The sequence below is a fragment of the Mustela nivalis genome (genome assembly GCF_964662115.1).
Source record: "Mustela nivalis genome assembly, chromosome: 14".
NCBI classification, from domain to species: Eukaryota; Metazoa; Chordata; class Mammalia; order Carnivora; family Mustelidae; genus Mustela; species Mustela nivalis.
In genome coordinates this window covers 12,406,958-12,425,234 of record NC_139033.1, presented here as the reverse complement: position 1 = coordinate 12,425,234, position 18,277 = coordinate 12,406,958, and the positions used below count along the sequence as shown (strand labels likewise).

The 18,277-nt window shown below is 52.5% G+C and overlaps 1 protein-coding gene across 11 annotated transcripts in view; it reads left to right on the top strand.

Moving 5' to 3' along the window:
• The window catches only part of CAMKK2 (calcium/calmodulin dependent protein kinase kinase 2), a 47,804-nt gene extending 29,906 nt beyond the window's left edge, over positions 1 to 17,898 (top strand). For 4 of the 11 annotated variants that reach the window (XM_082698459.1, XM_082698458.1, XM_082698450.1 and 1 more), the window contains 8 exons: positions 407 to 428; positions 556 to 644; positions 1,974 to 2,173; positions 2,782 to 2,835; positions 5,131 to 5,204; positions 5,302 to 5,389; positions 11,168 to 11,268; positions 14,798 to 17,898. In XM_082698459.1, the coding sequence (XP_082554585.1) occupies positions 407 to 428; positions 556 to 644; positions 1,974 to 2,173; positions 2,782 to 2,835; positions 5,131 to 5,204; positions 5,302 to 5,389; positions 11,168 to 11,268; positions 14,798 to 14,870 (701 nt within the window). In that variant the 3' untranslated portion in view covers positions 14,871 to 17,898. Of the gene's footprint in view, positions 1 to 406; positions 429 to 555; positions 645 to 1,973; positions 2,174 to 2,781; positions 2,836 to 5,130; positions 5,205 to 5,301; positions 5,390 to 6,547; positions 6,677 to 11,167; positions 11,269 to 11,813; positions 11,857 to 14,797 lie in introns of all 11 variants that reach the window. The other 7 variants (XM_082698452.1, XM_082698449.1, XM_082698455.1 and 4 more) reach the window with 4 other exon arrangements.
• Positions 17,899 to 18,277: the final 379 nt, after the last annotated feature.

Here is an 18,277-nt window from a genome sequence, read left to right as displayed (position 1 = left end):
AACAGATGTTGGGTTGTGTCCCCATAGACTGTTCTATGGCATCAGGTGGCTGGAACCTGGGTGTGACTAAGAGAACATAGTTTAGTATCAGTTGTATCCCTGGAATCTCCAAGGTATGAGCGGAGAGAAGAAAGGATCCCATGAGCCATCCCCACCTGTCTCCTGTCTCCCTGCTTTTTATTTCCCTGGCCAGGGGGTCCTTGGCTGTTTGGAGGACTAAAAATACAGCCAGACCGGGGAGCACCTTGCAGGACCTTGACCAGCTTTGGCTCAGTGGATTGTTCCTTTCTCCAGCCCCAGTACTAGTTTCTGTGCTTCTTGGTGTTCTATGGGCGATTGGGGAGGAGGAGGAAGATGGATTTCCAATTTCCCAATGTAACAGTTGACCCCCTTGTCTTCCCTGCAGTGTTTGAACTGGTCAACCAGGGGTGAGTATCCCGTTGTCCTGGCAGGCAGGATGCCTGAAGCTTCTCAAGCTGCAGAGCTTCTCAAGGGAGGCGGTGCTTGGTTCTGCTGGTGAGAGAGGGTGTCTGCTTTTGCTTTGTGACCCTCCAGGCCTGTGATGGAAGTGCCCACCCTCAAACCACTCTCCGAAGACCAGGCCCGTTTCTACTTCCAGGACCTGATCAAAGGCATAGAGTACCGTAAGCGGGGGCCTGTGGGAGGATTCTCACCCGGGGGTGGTTAGCATCCCAGCTAGCGGATGGCAAGTGGGAAAGTGGAATTTCCCTCCTGGAGTGCAAGCAGCAGGTGGGTGGGAAGCAGAATCGTCTGAAATGCAGTCTTGGACAGCTGTAGAAAGCTATGCTCCCGATGAACAGAAACACTTCTTTCTGCCACAAAAATTTAAGAGTCATATTGATAATGATTGTTTGCCCCAGGACTTTCTTTGTATACCAGGTGCTGTTAGGGGCTGTATTTGCATTGTCTTTTATACCCAGCAACCCTGGGATGGGGATCCTGTTAATCTCCTGTTACCTTAGTTTTCTCATCTGTAAAATGGGAATAAAGCATCTCTCACCAGGGTGGAAATCAGCCAGTACATATCAGTAGTTCTGACTGACAGGTGTCCTTTCTGCTTTTGGTTGTAAAACATTTTGTCTCTTCCCCTTGCGCATTGTTGGGAGATTTATTTATTTATTTATTTATTTATTTTTATTTTTTTTAAAGATTTTATTTGTTTATTTGAGAGAGAGACAGTGAGAGAGAACATGAGCGAGGAGAAGGTCAGAGGGAGAAGCAGACTCCCCAAAGCGGGACTCGATCCCAGGACTCCAGGATCATGACCTGAGCCGAAGGCAGTCGTCCAACCAACTGAGCCACCCAGGCGCCCCTCGTTGGGAGATTTAAATGGGGAAAATGGGAACCAGTTAACACAGGGCTAGGCCCCAGGTGGGGCACTCAACAAATGGAGCTGGTGCCCCTATTACTGGTATCATCGTCGTCACCACCACCAGCAAAGAAATGCAGTTGGGCCTTCCAGACCATAGGAAGAGAGACCATGTCCTCTCCCATAGGTTGACATCCAGGCAGGAAGGAGTTAATGAAGTGCCCAGTCCTACCTTGTGGTCCATACTTCCACTGGACCCGCTCTAGTCATTGTTGGTGTGGTGAACAGGTTGAGTGTTGGCATTAGTAAACGAAAATATGTTTGTCACAAGTCGGGAGGCTTCTAGCTGGAAGCCAGCCAGGCTCAACAAAAACGCTCCAGGGACTGTCGTCCCCCGCAGGTGGTTACTAACTGTTATTGTCAGTTGATGTTTCACTCCTTATTTTTGAAGATGGGGTAACTTCCTTAAACAAACCCCCCCCCCTTATCTCTCAAAGCTGAGGGTATGTAGGTTTGGGAGGATAAGGCTGGGAAGGGCTTGGGGGCTGGGTCAGTGTCTGTGTTTCTGGGCTCTGAGGGCTGCGCAGAGCTTCTCACATGGTTCTCCCCCCTCTCTCCCATCTGGTGTCCACCCCACGCCCAGTACACTACCAGAAGATCATCCACCGGGACATCAAACCTTCCAACCTGCTCGTGGGAGAAGATGGCCACATCAAGATTGCCGACTTTGGTGTGAGCAACGAGTTCAAGGGCAGCGATGCGCTCCTTTCTAACACCGTCGGCACCCCCGCCTTCATGGCGCCGGAGTCACTCTCGGAGACCCGGAAGATCTTCTCCGGGAAGGTAGGTGTGGACCTGTCCGAGATGATGAGTTCTGCTTGTGATCGGGTCCTTTCCCTTTAAATGGCAAAAATCGCACCCAGACTGGCTTAAACAACGAATCCGCTGGATCTTGTAGATGAAGAATGGCTTCCGGTTTGGCTAGATAACGGGATTCCCACAAGAATCTATCTCTCCATCTTTCAGCTGTTTTCTTGAATTGGTTTCCTGCCCAGGTGGGTGGGTATCCCCAGTTCCAGGCTCCTCCCTATCAGCTTACCTACCTCAGTAGAAAGAGCATTCTTTCTGAGGAGCCTTCTGAAAAATCTCGGGATTGGCTGTGATTGGCTCAGCCCGGGTCATGTGCCTATCCTTGAGCCAACCATTGTGTCGGGCGGCGGGGAGTGGTGCTCTCATTGGTCAGGCCTGGGACATGCTCCTATCCTTAAGCCAATCACTTGGCCGGGCTTGGGTCATGTGCTCACCCAGCGGCCAGGAGCAGGATCCGGAATCAGAACTGGGTGGTTTCTCAGAAAAAAGCTGAAGGATTTGATTTCGTTTTTGGCTGCGTAGGAGCCGTAGACAACCCTCGCTGCTTCTTGGCCCCTTACACGAAGCTCTTTCTTTTGCAGGCTTTGGATGTCTGGGCCATGGGCGTGACGCTGTACTGCTTTGTGTTTGGCCAGGTAACGGGGTGGGGTGTCCTGTCTGCTGAGGGTCGCTGGGCAGCCCCGGTGGGGGGACAGTACTTAGTCATTGAGTTTACCACAGTTAGACCTGAATGTGAAAAAAAGATGCTTGTCCAAATGTGCATACCTGTATAGAATAGTCCTGTCTGTGGGAAATGATCTGTTAACATGAAGGATTGACAGAAGCGCTAGAGGTTGTAAATAATAGACGGGTTTGGCGCAAGGATGACAGATGCGCTACCTCTCTCCCTATTCCGACTCCCCAGACAGACATCACAAGTCAATAGCCACTGGCACCCTTTCTTCCTGAGCCCAGGGCTGCTTTGATGTTCCTCTCAGCAGAGTGTGTTCCCAGAAGCAGCTGTTGGGGGGACAGAACTGGAATGGGCGTGAAAATCCATTTGGCGTTATTGACCGAGGGAATGCGGTCTCATCTCTTTGTCGATGTTCTTTTGCTGTCGTCTCTTATTATTATGTTTAGGAACTTTGGTTTTTTATTCTGAAGTTCACATTAAATTATGTGAACAGCAGAAGCACAGATTTTTCATTTTCATGAACTTGTGCTTTTATGGAGGAAAGCTTAAGAAACCGGTCTCATGGTTTATAATGTCCTCCCCACCAATATTTGATGAAATTTTTAATCCTATAGCAAAGTTGAAATCACTGCAGGAAACATCCACACAGCCACCAGCTGTTTCTGCCATCAGCATTTCACTGTATTGGTTTTATCACAAGTCTGTCCATCTTCAACCTGTCTTTATTTTTTTTTTTTACACATTCCAGAGTAAGTTGCTAACATCTCTACACTTCCTTCCAGACGCTGCTTCAGAATGTAGTCATTAGCTAGAGCTCAGTATTTGTTTGTTGTTGGGGTTTTTTTTTTTTTTTTCATTTTTGGAGTAAAATTGACATATAATGAAATATACAGATCTGAAGTGTACTGGTTAATGAGTTCTGTCAGATGGGTACACCTGTGTAATCCTAACTCTTAATTCAAGTTACTGCTCTTTTTTTTTTTTTTTTTTTTTAGATTTCATTTATTTATTTGACAGTCAGAGATCACAAGTAGGCAGAGAGGCAGGCAGAGAGAGAGGAAGGGAAGCAGGCTCCCTGCTGAGCAGAGAGCCCGATGTGGGGCTTGATCCCAGGACCCTGAGATCATGACCTGAGCCAAAGGCAGAGGCTTTAACCCACTGAGACACCCAGATGCCCCCCAAGTTACTGCTTTTAATGAAAGAATTTTCCTTGGACGGGAGAGGACCAGGTCACATTCTGTGACTTTTTCCCACATTCTGAGCATCTCATATAAAAGTTCCTTTTCTGGCACCGTACCTGAGTTCCTCCCAGGTCTGTTCCACCACCGAGAAGCACTGATTTGTCAGCTGGGAAGTGGCATGTGAATGGGCATCAGAGTAAAAATCCCAGCTTTATGCTTCCCAGGACATGTGACCTCTCTGATCTTCTGTCTTTATCTTTTCTGTAAAATGAGAAGAATATTTATGATTTCTTAAGGCTCTGAGAGGATCGGCAGATATAATTCAAGCATTCATTAATTCAACAAGTATTTATCAAACCCCTGCTTTGCACCAGGGGTATTCCTGGGCACTGGAGAAACGGCAGGAAGCAAGACCAGCAACAATCTCCCTGCCCTCTTACAGCTGATGTTGCCCTGCGGGAGCTAAACAGTAAAGGAATACAAATGGAACATAACATCCAGATCTGTGCTCTGAGGAGAAATCACATGGCAGCAGGTGGGGGTGGTCTGCTTTAGAAAGGGGCTCAGGAAGGCCTCCCTGAGAAGGTGAGCTTTGTTCAGATACCTGAGTGATGGGAGAAAACGAGCCATGCATTTGTTGGTGGGAAGAACATTACAGGCAGAGGGAACAGCCAGTGAAAATTGGTCCTGAGAAACCTCTGTCCAAGGCCTGACCCAGGTTAAGGCCCCACGAATCACTGCTGTCGCCCCTACATCTTCGATATTGTGCTTAGTATTATTACTGTTCACCCAGCAGGTGGGGCTACCTCTGGGTGGAGGAGTCTTTGCTTTTGTATAAGTAGGTAAAGTAAAGCACAGCTGCCGAGGAAAGCCACAGTGTGCTTGGGAGGGGCTCTAGCCCTTCTAGAAGGACATCCCTGGTTCTTCTAGCCTTGTGGCATGGGAACTGCTCCCTCACTAGAGTGGGCTCCTGGGCATTTATTCCTCTGCTGTAACCCACGTGGAGTGATGCCAGCCTATGCAGGACTGATGTGGCAGCCTGCAGTGGCCAGTCTGTCCCTGACCTCTTTTTGTAGTGCCCGTTCATGGACGAGCGGATCATGTGTTTACACAGTAAGATCAAGAGTCAGGCCCTGGAGTTTCCAGATCAGTGAGTATTGCCTTTCTGTCCCAACTCACCTTCCTCTCCAAGACCTTGGCGGTCCTTTGTGTGTGTCCCACCCTTTAACGTGTCTTCCATCCCCCAGGCCCGATATAGCTGAGGACTTGAAGGACCTAATCACCCGCATGTTGGACAAGAACCCGGAATCAAGGATCGTGGTGCCAGAAATCAAGGTACCTGAGGGCCACCACTCTCCATGGGGTGTGCACCAGGGGCCAGGCCTGTGTCCTCTGCTTGGAATTGTTTGGCTCAACCCTGCCTCGGCCGGGCCCCACGCCTCTCTGTCCACAGCGCTGCGCCCTTCTCGGCACTGTTAATCCTCCCATGCCCTGGGCCTCTGGGCTGCTGAGGGCTGGTGGTGGTGGGAGTTGGGGAGGAGGATTTGGACTTGCGTTAACTGTGATTGTGGCAGTGGGATCTACTGCCAGTGGGGCAGCTGGTGCTCGCTCCAGTTGGCTTGGGCTGATGGCATTCACCCTCCCTGGACCAGACCAGACTGGGGTCTCTGTGTGCTCCACACCCTGGCTGCCAAGGTCCTAGATCCTTTCCTTGGCCCTGCCTATCCCTTTGAGAAATCTCAGTGGGGATGGGAGGAAATTTGTGAGCAGGTTGACACCGTGTCCCTGGCCTGCTGAATTCCATCCTTTTGCAGAAAGCACTGTTAGGAGAGAGCCCTGTGCATCCCCTACACCCTGACCAGTGCCACATGCACACATCTGACTCTTTCAGAAATCCAAAGGTTTGCTTCAGGAGCTCCTAGGCATCAGTTAACTAGGATTTGAGGAGGAGGAGAACAAATGGCTCCAGATAAGGACTTGGACCCCAGGGATGACGGCGGGGTGGGGAAGATCCCCGCCCGGGTCCTCTCCTGACTGTGTCCTTCTAACTGGTCTCCCTGTGCCTCCCTAAGCCTCTCTTTCCCCTTCTGTGAAATGGGGACGGTCTGCTTGCTCTCAGCAGAGCCTTTCAGGGGCATCAGAGAAGGTTGCTGAGGGGTGATGGGTGCTCCTTGGGCAACCGTACAAGGCAGATGTCAAATTCTGGTCACTTCTGCCAAGACCTGGGCCCCATGGAGAGTGCGGTCTGGCGCGCATCCCGGCCTGGTGGCTCCCTCCCATTCTCTGTTTCCGTCTTTTCCACGTTTCCTTGCATCTCGCTCACCCCCACCCTCTGCCTGGCTTGCCAGCTCTCTTGCATGCCTGACCTCAGGCCGCCACCTCTGCCCTTGTGCATTCCCTCCCTGGCTCCGCTCACTGGCAGGGCCTTGGTGTCGCCCTCTGGCCTCTGGGAGCCAGTCGCCTGCCCCTCACCCCTCCTGTCATTCGTTGAAGCTGCACCCCTGGGTCACGAGGCATGGGGCGGAGCCGTTGCCATCGGAGGACGAGAACTGCACGCTGGTCGAGGTGACCGAAGAGGAGGTCGAGAACTCGGTCAAACACATTCCCAGCCTGGCAACCGTGGTAAGGCGGGCCAAACCACTGACCGAGAACAGGGACAGCATGAGGCGGGCCAGCAAGGACGGGCCGGGACACAGGCGGGCAGCCAAGAAGCAGACGCTGGGCCTGAGAGTCAGGGGATGGCTGGGTCTGTCCCTGACTCAAAGCCTCCAGGCTCTGGGCCTTAGTCACACAGCAGGCCAGGAGGCCCCTGCATCTTGTAGTTTTAGTTCTGTCTACAGGCAGATTCTTTGTGACTATAGGGAGGGGTAACTCCTGCTCTTCCTGGATTTCCTGCTTTCAGAGTATGACAGGGCGAGGAGAAGGACCAGCGCAGGTGCCAGGGGCGGGAGCTGGAGCCGAGGTCTCTAAGATGGAATTCCCACCTGGCTGGATCTTCGGTCTCCTGAGAGGATGGCTTAGCCTGCCTCACATCTGCCGTGTGGGCAGCTCCCAGGGCTAGGGGCAGGGGCTCCCAATTCATGTGCTTTTATGGCCTTGTGTTTGGGTCCTGACCTAGGAAAAAGGACCAGAACGTGGAGTCCTCAAGCTTAACCTTGGAGACTCTGGGAATCCCTCACTTGCCAGTCCCCTACCCAGGAGGGCATCTGGCTCCAAGAACGAGACTAGGACTCTCAAGGTCCTGGGGGCCAGGCGGCAGAGTCCAGTTGGCCGTCCCTCTAAGGCCACCGTGAAAGCCCTGGGCTGCGTTTGGCGACCGCTGGCTCCAGCAGGCAGGCAGGGCCCTAGGCTCTGGGAGGAGCTGGTGAGACTTTCCACAAAGACACAGTGTCTGGCCTCAGATGACTGCCCCTGTGGGAGCCCAAGTGCTGGCTCCTTCTCTCCCAGCTTTGCACTTCTCCCTCCTGCTTCCCCACACACTTTTCTCTCTCCTTCTTCCAAAACCTGAGCCCCCGTGGTGGGGCATCCATTCACATCTCCCTCCTCCCGCCCCGCCTGGGGCCTCTGCATGACCTTCACGTTAAAACTCACCCACACTCACTCAGTCTTTCTCATCCATGTCCTGCCCCCACAGTGCGGGAGGCAGCTGGTGTCCGACCCAGGTGCCCACCGCAGGTTATTCTGTTCTAGGCTCAGGGTGTTCTTAGGAGGTCTCTGATCCTAGAGGTCTGGGAACAGGGGTTCCAGGGATGAGCAAAACCAACATGGTGTGCCTGGTGGTCTTGGAGAGGCGGATGCTGGGCAAACAACCAACAAAACACAGGGGCTACAAGGTGTATCCCTAAGGGGGCCCACGGAGCCCTAAGAGGGGGATGTGGCCAAGGTGATGGGTTGGAGAAGTCGTCCTGGAAGGAGTGACTAGATACTGAGTGGATGGCAGGGTGTTACTGGCTGAGGTGGTATTGCGTAAAGGGTGTTTCTGGCAGAGGGGAGAGCAAATGTGATCCTCTGCTCGGAGGAAGCTTGGCCCACAAGAAGCTTCAAGAAAGCCAGGGCCACTGAGGCAGGGCAAGGAAGGTGGGGGGAAGGTGGCCCTGGGAATCTGGGCAGGAGGTGGGGCCAGACCACCCAAGACATGAGGCCACAGCAGAGATTTAGATCTTGGTCCCAAGAGGGGTGGGGAGCACCTGTAGGGTTTAAATCAGGGGAGTAGCCCCGTCACAGTTGGCCTTGGAAAGATCCCACATGGAAAATGGAATGTGGACACCAGGGAGGAAAGGGGGGCTGCTGCGGCCATCTGAGGGTGGGGGCGAAGGTGGGGAGGTCCAGGTCCACTCACCCAGTGTGTGTCAGGCACAAGGCCACAGAGATGCTCAAGGTACAGCCCAAGCCCTTGTGGGGCTCTTGGCCTTGTAAGAAAGAGGGAGGGGAAAAAAAATCACCCTCCTTTGCTCTCACACGGTGACAGGCTTGTGCAGAGGAGGGCAGAGGCAGAGCCTCTTCTGCTGGGTCCTGAGGGCTGGGATAGCTGACAAGGCCACAGGAGGGGTAGGACAGGTGGTCTTGTCGGGGGACAGGGAGTGGCGTGGGGAGCGACACCTGCAGAGGCATGGAGGAGGAAATGGTATGCTCCTGGAACCACAGACCACAAGCCATGGCCAGGGAGGGATGGGGAGTGTCTTGCGTGGGGGGGTCTAAGTCAGTGGTTTTCTTTTTTTATGACCTAGAACTTGTGTGTCGTAAAACAAACCGTTTTAAAGTGAGCAATACAGTGGCATTTATCACATTTACAATATTGGGCAACCATCACCTCTGTGCTTCTGAAACATTCTCATCCCCCTGACCCCAAGAAACCCTGTACCCATTAACAGTCACTCTGTTGTCCTTCGCCCCAGCCCCTGGCAACCCCCGGTTGGTTTTCGGTCTCTGGATTTGCCACTCCTGGGCATTTCATGTCAGTGGAATCACGCAGTATGTGGTCTCCTGTGTCTGATCTCTTGTACTCAGCGCGGTGTTTCTGAGGTTCATCTGTGTTGGAGCGTGCTGTTCCTTTTCCTGGCTGAATAACACACCATGGTACGGCTAGGCCACATTTCGTTTATCCGTTTTTGAGATGATGGGTGTTTCCACCTTTTGGAACATCACTATTTTTGTGATGATGGGTGTTTCTACCTTTTGGAACGTCACTGTTTTTGTTTTGTTTTGTTTTTTTTAAAGATTTTATGTATGTATTAGAGAGAGAGAGTGCACACAAGTGGGGGGAGGGGGCAGAGGGAGAAGCAGACTCATCTCTGGGCTTGATCCCAGGACCCCAAGATCATGACCTGAGCTGAAGGTACACTTAACCGACTGAGCCACCCAGGCACCGCTGTCCATGTTTTTCTAAATACTTAGATTTCTTCTTAGTAGCAGACACATAAAACAATTCAGAAGCTCTGTCAACATGGAAAATAGCTTGAAGAGGCACCATGTTCTGCTGGAGGGGCTGGGGGCCGGCTCCTCCTAGGCTGGGGTCTTTTCCTTATTCCTTCAGAGGATGCAGCAGCCAAAAGGATCACCAAAAACATCTCATTCACTCCCTTGCTCCAGAATTGTCCTTGGCCCTCTGGCCAGCGGCAGGATAAGTTCCAGAGTCCTGTGGGTGAAAGGTTTTGTCTGAGAGTAAGGGGATCAGGTCTGGGCTTTGGAGAGGACCTGATTGGGAGGCAGAGGGAAGCTGAGTAGGGGGCCATGGGACAGGATGAGGGACTGGTGCCCCTTCCCAAGGGATCAGGCAGGTATCTGCCAACCAAGCTGGGGACCCCATCTAGGTTAGAATGGGTGAGGGGGCCCACGAGCAAGTTCCCACTACTGACAATGGACCAGCCTGCCCCCGGTGCCTGTCATACTTGGATGGACCTTTGGGACTTCTCAGCCCCTTCTCCACACCGCAGCAGGCTCTGGGCTGGCCGCCCTCAGTGTCCTGGGGTGTTTCCTCAGCTCCTACACCCCGTCCGGTGTCCCCCATCCTCTACTCAAATGCAGCCCCCTGAGAAGTAGGCAGCCTCATGTGGTGTGACCACTGTAGCGGTCTGGCCGTTCCTCAGAACGTTAAACATGGTCATCACGTGATCCAGGAATTCCTCGGGTACAGACCCAAGAGAAATGAAAACTGTGTGGGAAACAGGTCCACACACAAAAACATGTGCACGAACGTCCAGAGCAGCATTATCCGCAAGAGCCAAAAAGTGGAAATGTCCCACATGTCCCCCAGTGGAGGTGTATCCGTACAAAGGGACATCATTTGGCCCCAAAGAGGAAGGAGGCACCGACACCTGCTGCAGCCGTAGAAGCCTTGAGAACGTGGGGCTCAGTGCAGGAAGCCAGACACAAAAGGCTGAACACCGTGTGCTTCCGTTTACATGAAATGCGCAGAATAGATGAATCAATCCACAGAACATAGATTGATGGTTGCCAGGGCCTGGGGGGAGGGGAAATGGGGTGTCTTTTTGGGGTGATGGAAATGTTCTGAAGTTAGATGGTGGTGATGTGAGTATACTAGAAATCACTGAAGTGTACACTTTAAAATGGTGAGTGTTCTACTGTGGGACACTTATTTCAGCTTAAAGAGAAGTGGCAGCCCCTGAATTTGGCCTGGAAAAGAACAGTTGCTTTCTTGTTGGAGTGGTCAGATAGTTTTCACTGAAAATAAAGGCCCAGGTTTGAAGATGAGACAGGGTTGATGGGCGACGAGGCAGGTGTAGTGATGGCTTGTGTGCAACATTTCCAAGTTACTGGAGGGACAGTGTTGGCCTTTCCTGGAGCACAGAGCCGCCCCCTCTCCCCGCACCCGTCTGGGGCTTCAGTAGACCGAGACAAGATTAAGACAGCAGAATGTCAGAATGAACGGTTTGGGACATGGACTAGTCAGATGTGGTGATGGCTTTGTTGTGTCCTCAGTGGGAGGGATGCTGCCTGGGATCTCTCAAAGGCCTGTCGCCAGCCACAAGCCGTAGGAGCGGCAGGGAGGCTGGTAGAGAAAGGAAGAGGGAGATCGCTCTCGTAGAGTGGCGCAGGGGAGGTGGTTGCCTGGAGTCTCCCCCGGGTGGCCCAGCTTCCTCTTCTGTCCTTCAGATCCTGGTGAAGACCATGATACGGAAACGCTCCTTCGGGAACCCGTTTGAGGGCAGCCGGCGGGAGGAGCGCTCATTGTCGGCGCCTGGAAACCTGCTCACGTGAGTGGCCCCCTGCCTTCCTCTGGGATGGGGAGCTAAGAGCTGAACACAGGGCAGCCCTGCCCAGCGCACTCGGCCCAGGGCCCATCCCTGGAGCTGAAGCGTCTGGAATGACTTAGACCAGGTCTCCCAGGCTCACACGGGGAAATCAGAGCAGCTGCCTTTGGTTTTACCACCGCCACCACCACCACCACCACCCTGCCCCACCTGGACTTAGCCCACCTTTTGTGGATGCCTAACCCATGCGGCAGCCTTTCTCCGGGAGACTTGCACTTTAACTGAGGGACCTCTTGAGAGTCAGAATTTTTGCGGCCCAGAAGCATGCATGTTCCATGGTGGGATTAGCCCAGCGATGGAGGAGCAAGGCCTTTCTCGCCCACGTGACCCTGTGTGTCACAGCAGGGGCACCCTGCTCAAAGTTCCCCTGGCAACAGCTCTGGGAAGCTGGTGTTGGGGGTCTGAGTGTCTCTGGGGTGGGGGAAAGGCATCTCATAGATCCCAAGTGTCCCTTCTCACTTCCTTTTCCTCCCCTCCGGCCATTCCAGCAAAAAACCAACCAGGGAGTGTGAGCCCCTGTCTGAGCCCAAGGTAATGCTTGCCTGCCTGCGCTGTAGCCTCTGCCAGAGCCTGGGGGCGGGGGCAGCTGCAGAGCACGGGGCCTCCCCACCCAGGCGGAGGGTCCTTCCAGCTTGGGCTGCTGTGCCCAGGCTCCCCTGGGGCCTCTGGACCCAGGACAAAAACAAGGGTCATCCAGGGGCTTGGACCCGACGGCGGGTCATGCATGTGGGCTGGGGCTGCGGGTGCATGGCGCTCCACCCGGAATGCCTGTGAATTCACCCAGGTCTCATGGCCCAGTCTGGTACCCACATATGCTCCGGGCACGTCAGTGGCGTTGAAGCTATGTCACGGGGTCCTGTGGCTGCTCCTGCCCTGGGGCCACGTGGTCAGAGCGTAGATCAGGCAAGCAGTGTTCTGGGACTCTCCAGTATCCACCCCTTTCTTCTCTGATGGGTGAAGACGTAGAAAATAGCTTCCCTTCCCGCCTGCTGCAGATTAGTGTAAGAGTCCTGTGTCCCCGGGGTGCATCTGAATCTTTTCCCTTTGGCCATTTGTCTTCTCAACACGAAGCCTTGTCAGCATTACCAGCATCTCCCAGGACAGATGGGAGTTTTTGTCCCTGTGGACTAATGATAAACATTTAGCACCCCTGCTGCCTCTCTTCCCCCTAGTGCCTGTGGCAAGATGGAAATTCTAGGGTTCCTTCTGTTGAGCTCTACTCACTACCTCGTCCTCAACTGGGAACTTCAGACAGTCATTTCTATGTATTTTTTATTAATTTTTTTGACATTTAAAATTTTGTAATTGGGAAACCATTTTTATGTTCTAAGAGCAGTTTTATTGACATATAACTTACATATGACATGTAACTTACATAATATGTAAGTTTCACCCATTGGAAGGGCACGGTTCAGTGGGTTTGACTTGTACAACTAAGACCACAGTTTTAGAACTTTTTTTTTAAGATTTTATTTATTTGACAGAGAGAAATCACAAGTAGGCAGAGAGGCAGGCAGAGAGAGAGAGGAGGAAGCAGACTCCCCGTGGAGCAGAGAGCCCGACGCAGGGCTTGATCCCAGGACCCCAGGACCATGACCCAAGCCGAAGGCAGAGGCTCTAACCCACCAAGCCACCCAGGCTCCCCAGTTTTAGAGCATTTTTATTAGCCCTAGAAGAAATCCTGTCTCCCAGCCGTCACCAGCAACTTCCCATTCCCAGCAGCCACTAAGCTACTCTCCGTGTCTGTACAGTTGCCCTGTTCTAGACACTTCATGTCAGTGGAACTGTACAGCGTGTAAACTTTTGTGTATGGGGTCTCGCACTCATCCGTGGTGTAGCAGGCGTCGGCGCCTCCTTCCTGTTTCTGGCCAGATGGTATTTCGTAGTGCAGGTAGACCACCTTGTACTCCTCCGATCGTTAGGTGATGGACATTGTCTCCACTTTGGCTGTCACAAATGCCTGCCGCTACAAGTGTTCACATACAAGCACGCGGCCATTCTGTGTGGTGGGAGTTGATGCATGAGATGAAGATTACTGGCCAGCTGCAGTGCAGGATCAGGGGCCTGTGGGGGACAGTTTAGGATCAGGGAAAGTGGCAGTTAGCCATCATTCCTGCCAGGTGGATCCCCACTTATCTGCTGCCTGCTGCTCTTTGAGCCTTCCGAGGTGATGGAGCCTAATGGGCTGAAGTTTTTCTTCTCAATCTCAAGTTGTAGGGTTTACCTCCTGCCTGTGTGCTAGTTGGCCATCTGTTTTTTATCTTCAATGAGCTCAAAATCGCAAGGTGCCAGAGATTGGCCCAAATGGCTTGACTCCTTTATTCCCTTATCCAGATTCCCAGCAAGGCCTGCGGATTACTTCTCTTGCCCTCAGGCTGTTGGTGGGGTGCTCGGCTTGTCTGAGAGACCCAGCACCCGGAGTTCCCAGGGCTTACTCAGTTGTTGGAGGCCTTGGGTCCGAGGCCTGCCGGCTGGCCGCCTGCAGCTACACCCGCTGGTCCAAGCAGGCACTTCTAGGGCAGAAATTGAGGACGGGATTGGACATCTAGTTACAGCTCTCCTCCCTGGGAGATTAGACCCCCTCTTCGTCGGCAGAAACCTAAATGCTAGTGAGCCTGCTCTTGAAACAGAGAGGGGTTTCTTCTTAGGAGTGTACAGACGTCACCCTTTCTCTTCCGTTGTGCCAGGACAGAGTTTCCCTTCTGGCCAGGCACACACAGCAGACCGTAGTCTGGCTTCCCTTAGAAGGGGCCCCTGTTGTTGGCGGCCCAAGTGATTTGGGCTTCTCAAGGATTTTCCTTTTCAGCTCCTTAGATCAGCCTGTGTCTGTCCTCCCGGGCACGTCTGGCTGGGGGCATTTCAGGATGTGACTTCTCAGGGACATGGCGACACCTCTCCTCCTACCTCCTCGGTCTCTTCTGCTCTGACCCCTCACATCACCAAGAGGAGGGCCCTTCTCTCCATCCAAGGTGTCCCATGAGCCTGTGTGCAGGCGGCAGTCCTCTTAACCACTGTTTCCAAAAGGCTGGCTCTGTGCCAGGCCAAACCCAGGTGCCGCCCCCCCCCCCAGGAAGTTCACCTACAGGTGACTGAAGAGCCTTCAACCTTAGCCTGAAGAAGGAAGCTTGGGGTGGGGGCTGGTGGGGAGACACATCAAGATACCTAAAAACCTCCAGGAACAGGCCCCCTCGCTGGCTGCGCCCTACACACGTGGGATGATTTGGGGTGTTACACAGATAGGTTCGCATCTATTTTTATAGTTCCTTTCTATTTTTGGCAAATGCTGCTGCTTTGCCATTTACAGAGGGGGATACGAAGTCTCCTCTGAAACCCTCATATAGGCAAGAAAAGGGGAGAGACTCTAAAAGGAAAAGCCAAGTCAGTGACGTTGCAGGTGGTGTGGGAAGGTGGGAGATGCAGGTTCAGGCTGGGGCAGCCTTGCCTTAACGTGGGTTTTCTGTTCGGTGAGCAGGAAGCAAGGCAGCGAAGACAGCCTCCGGGCCCCCGACCCGCCCCCCGTGGGGGAGGAGGAAGTGCTCTTGTGAAAGGCGGTCCCTGTGCCGAGAGTTGGGGGGCCCCGGCCCCCAGCCCGTGCGCTCGCATGCATCCTCTGCGGCCCGACCAGGCGATGGAGTAGCTGCCCGGACTGGCGACCTCGCATGCAGGCTGCACCCTGCGTTTCCATAGCAGCATGTCCTACGGAAACCCAGCACGTGTGTAGAGCCTTGACCGTCATCTCTGGTGTTTTTGTTTTGTTTTGTTTTTCTTCCTTTGTTGTTTTAAAGGGGACAAAAAAAAAAAAGACTTGACTCCATGACATCGACCTTGGCCGCTGGCTGGCTGAACGGGCAGGTGTGAGGAGTTGCAGACCCAAAGCCACATGCATTTTGGGACAATTGCTTTTTAAAACGTTTTTATGCCAAAAAATCCTTCATTGTGAACTCAGAACCATGTCAGATAATACAAAGTGAATGTGTGTGGGGTTTGAAAATCATAAAAAAACTGGCAGGGAACTCTGGCGGTGTGGGCTGAGACCACATAGTTAGTTGCTGTGTTTGAGAGGGAGAGGAAGAAGGGGTGTGACTCCTCCTGCAAACCCCGAAAGCCCCAGACTCCAAGTCCGTGGCCCCTTCCAGGACTGGGGGCTCACGGGGTCAGGGCCGGGCTGGCCCTAGGAGCTGCTGGGAGCTTCGATGCACCTTATTTGTAAGAAGGACTTCAGATTTTTTTTATGGGTAGAGTTGTAGTCTGGAAAAGGGAAAGGGCTTGAAGCTTAGTTGCTTCGCAAAGGGGATTTTCCACCCCTCGAAGGGCGTTCCATGGTAGCTGGGGGGCGGGAGGGGGGGGTTCACCTAAAGGGCTGATAGCCACTCACAGCGGGTTTCTGAAATATTAACTGAGCTCTGGTCAGTCTCTCATTAAAGGACAAAACCTTCAGGGTGAAATCCTACACTTCCATGTACATTACATGGCTTACGAGTAAACAAAATACTTTCAATTCTCTAACTAGACTGAACTCTAGAGCAGTTCAGAGATCATTTAGAGCTTCCAGGATTCTTTCCACGGCTTCAGGCTTGTGATGAGAGTTAGAGCCAATGAAATCTGTGCCTGTATATTAACATGCAGCTTGGCCTGTTCGTAACCTGTGTATCCTAGAGACTGCTGAAGTTTTGTTTTCTCAATTACTAGCTGATTGTTGCTGTCAGTGAAACACTTAGTTTCTGAAGGGCCAATGAGGAAATACTCTGCTTCAACGGAAACACAAATGACCGTCCTTACTGGCAAAGCTTTGTGAGGATCCACACAAGAACTCTGGGGCACCCTATAGAGAAGATTGTGGAAACGCAGAGCTGTCCTCAGGGTCCAAGAGAACCAGGGCTTGGCACAGGGAGTTCTGTTTTGTAAGCCAAAAGCCCGGACAGAAGAAGCTCACCTTTTTGGTTTCCGACTCATACTGGGAATTCTCACTGCAGTTCAAGTGTGACTTCTTCCAGAGCCACACATGGCTGAGGGGGAAGTTCAAGGGGGAGGAAAACAGGAAGGCCTTTGGCCTGGGAGATTCCCAGTGTTTTTTTGGTCTCTGGCTTGGGGGAAATGGTGTTGGTAACTGGGCTCAGAGGACATGCTTTCCTGTAGTTTCTGTCTGATCATAGGATGACTTCTTACAGAGAGACAGAGGAGCGAGGCCTCGTGCCCCCGCTGCCCAGCGCACTCGCGGAACCTGGGTGTTCTTGGCTTCCACAGACTTTCGTAAGCTCTTGACTGTCATTTAGCCAGACTTTTCTTGCTGTCGTACAGACCGTACAGAATTAGGGAATGCTGGCTTCCAAGAGCAGAGACGACCGTCGGAGGAAGGGTTGTCTGTCCTGCTTGCTTGCTTTTTGTGACCTGGTCCTTCCTTTTGCGTTCCTGCACGTGTTTGTGTTGCGGGCGCCGCCCCTTCTGGGAGCAGATGGGGTCCGGTTGGTTTGCAGTCAGCACCTTGCAGTAGTTCAAGTCAACCTGTCCTTAGTCCCAGCCTGTCTGTGTGGACTCTGGCCTGGCCGAGCGGCTCGCCTGGGGCGGGCGGGCAGCGAGCTCTCTGTAGAACTCCTGTTTACACAGCTGCATCGGGCAAGACCATTTCTTCCACTGCAGAACTCCCCACGTAAGATTCCGCATGCGGAATGCCAGCTCTTTAGGTGGGTGGGCTCATAACTTTTTTTTTTTTTTCTCCTCTCCAAAGAAACACCAAAGAAAGCTGTGCAAAGAAAGTGCTCCCCGCATAAAGTATAAGCAGAGCGCTGTACCACACAGCGGTAGGGTTACCATTCTCTTGGAACACAAACTTTGGTTTTTTGGAAGCTGGCTCTGTCCAGAAAGGGGAGAAGCCATCATGGGCAGCTTCTCCTGGTTAGCAAAAAAGATTCCCTATCAGTTTCTTCCATTGTTGGCTCATCTGTGGGACCAATTCGGTGTAAGCAACTTGGGGCCTGCACAAGGTCTTGCCCCATCTTCCTCTGCCCTGTTCCACTTCCCCCGTCTCTTTCACAGGCTTACCGGGGGCTTCCAGAAAGCGGTAGCTAGCCCCTTGTTGGCTCTGGGGGCTGGAGAGGCTGTCTCCCCAGGGGTCTGTCCTTTCCTATGAGTTAGGGCTCCCATCCTCAAAGCACTTCTGGACCGAGGAGGCAAACACCTGAGCATTTAGATGCATGGGCTCAAACTGTTGCTCTCACTCATCTTCCAGAGGGGAGCTTTGCATTGCTGGGGGGAGGAACCATGACCTCCACTTGCTTCCAAGGTGCTAGAGAGGGTTTCAAGGTCGTCGGTTCCCATCCTCTTTGCAGCTTTATGGGCTGAGTTTCGTGGGACTGCTGACTTTTCTATTCTGTGATTTAATGCCCGATGCTTCTGTTTTATTCCTGATCCTTTCTACTATGCATTTTCCTTTTATCAGGTGTACAAAGTTAAATACTGTGTATTTATCACTTAAAAGTACATGAATTTAAGAGAAAAATAAGCCTTTGGTGTTTTTCCACAGATGTTTAAGCTTCTCTGTAAACTTGAAATAAACAGACAGCAAAATGGTGCAAAGCCTGGGCCTTTTGGAGGTATTTTTGTTGGTCATTGTTTACAGATGTCTGTAGGACATCCATCCTTACGTGTGTTTTTCTTCCTTAGGCTGACTGTGAGATCAGTGGCCCAAGTCCGGGCTAATGATGTCAGCGTTACATTATTCATGTCAGTGTCGCTACGTCCTAGTATCCCGCTACTGAAAGCGTGGTCCCTGGACGGGGAGGGGTTGGAAATGCAAATCCTGGGCCCCATTTCCACCAGATCCCCAGGTGACTCATGTCCACGGACGTCTGAAAAGCACTGCTTTGGCAGGCAGGTAATTGCTAGGTTCTTCTGTTGGGAGACCAACTAGGTGAGCCGCTCCGGGAGCGGTAGTAATCCCACAGGGAACACATCC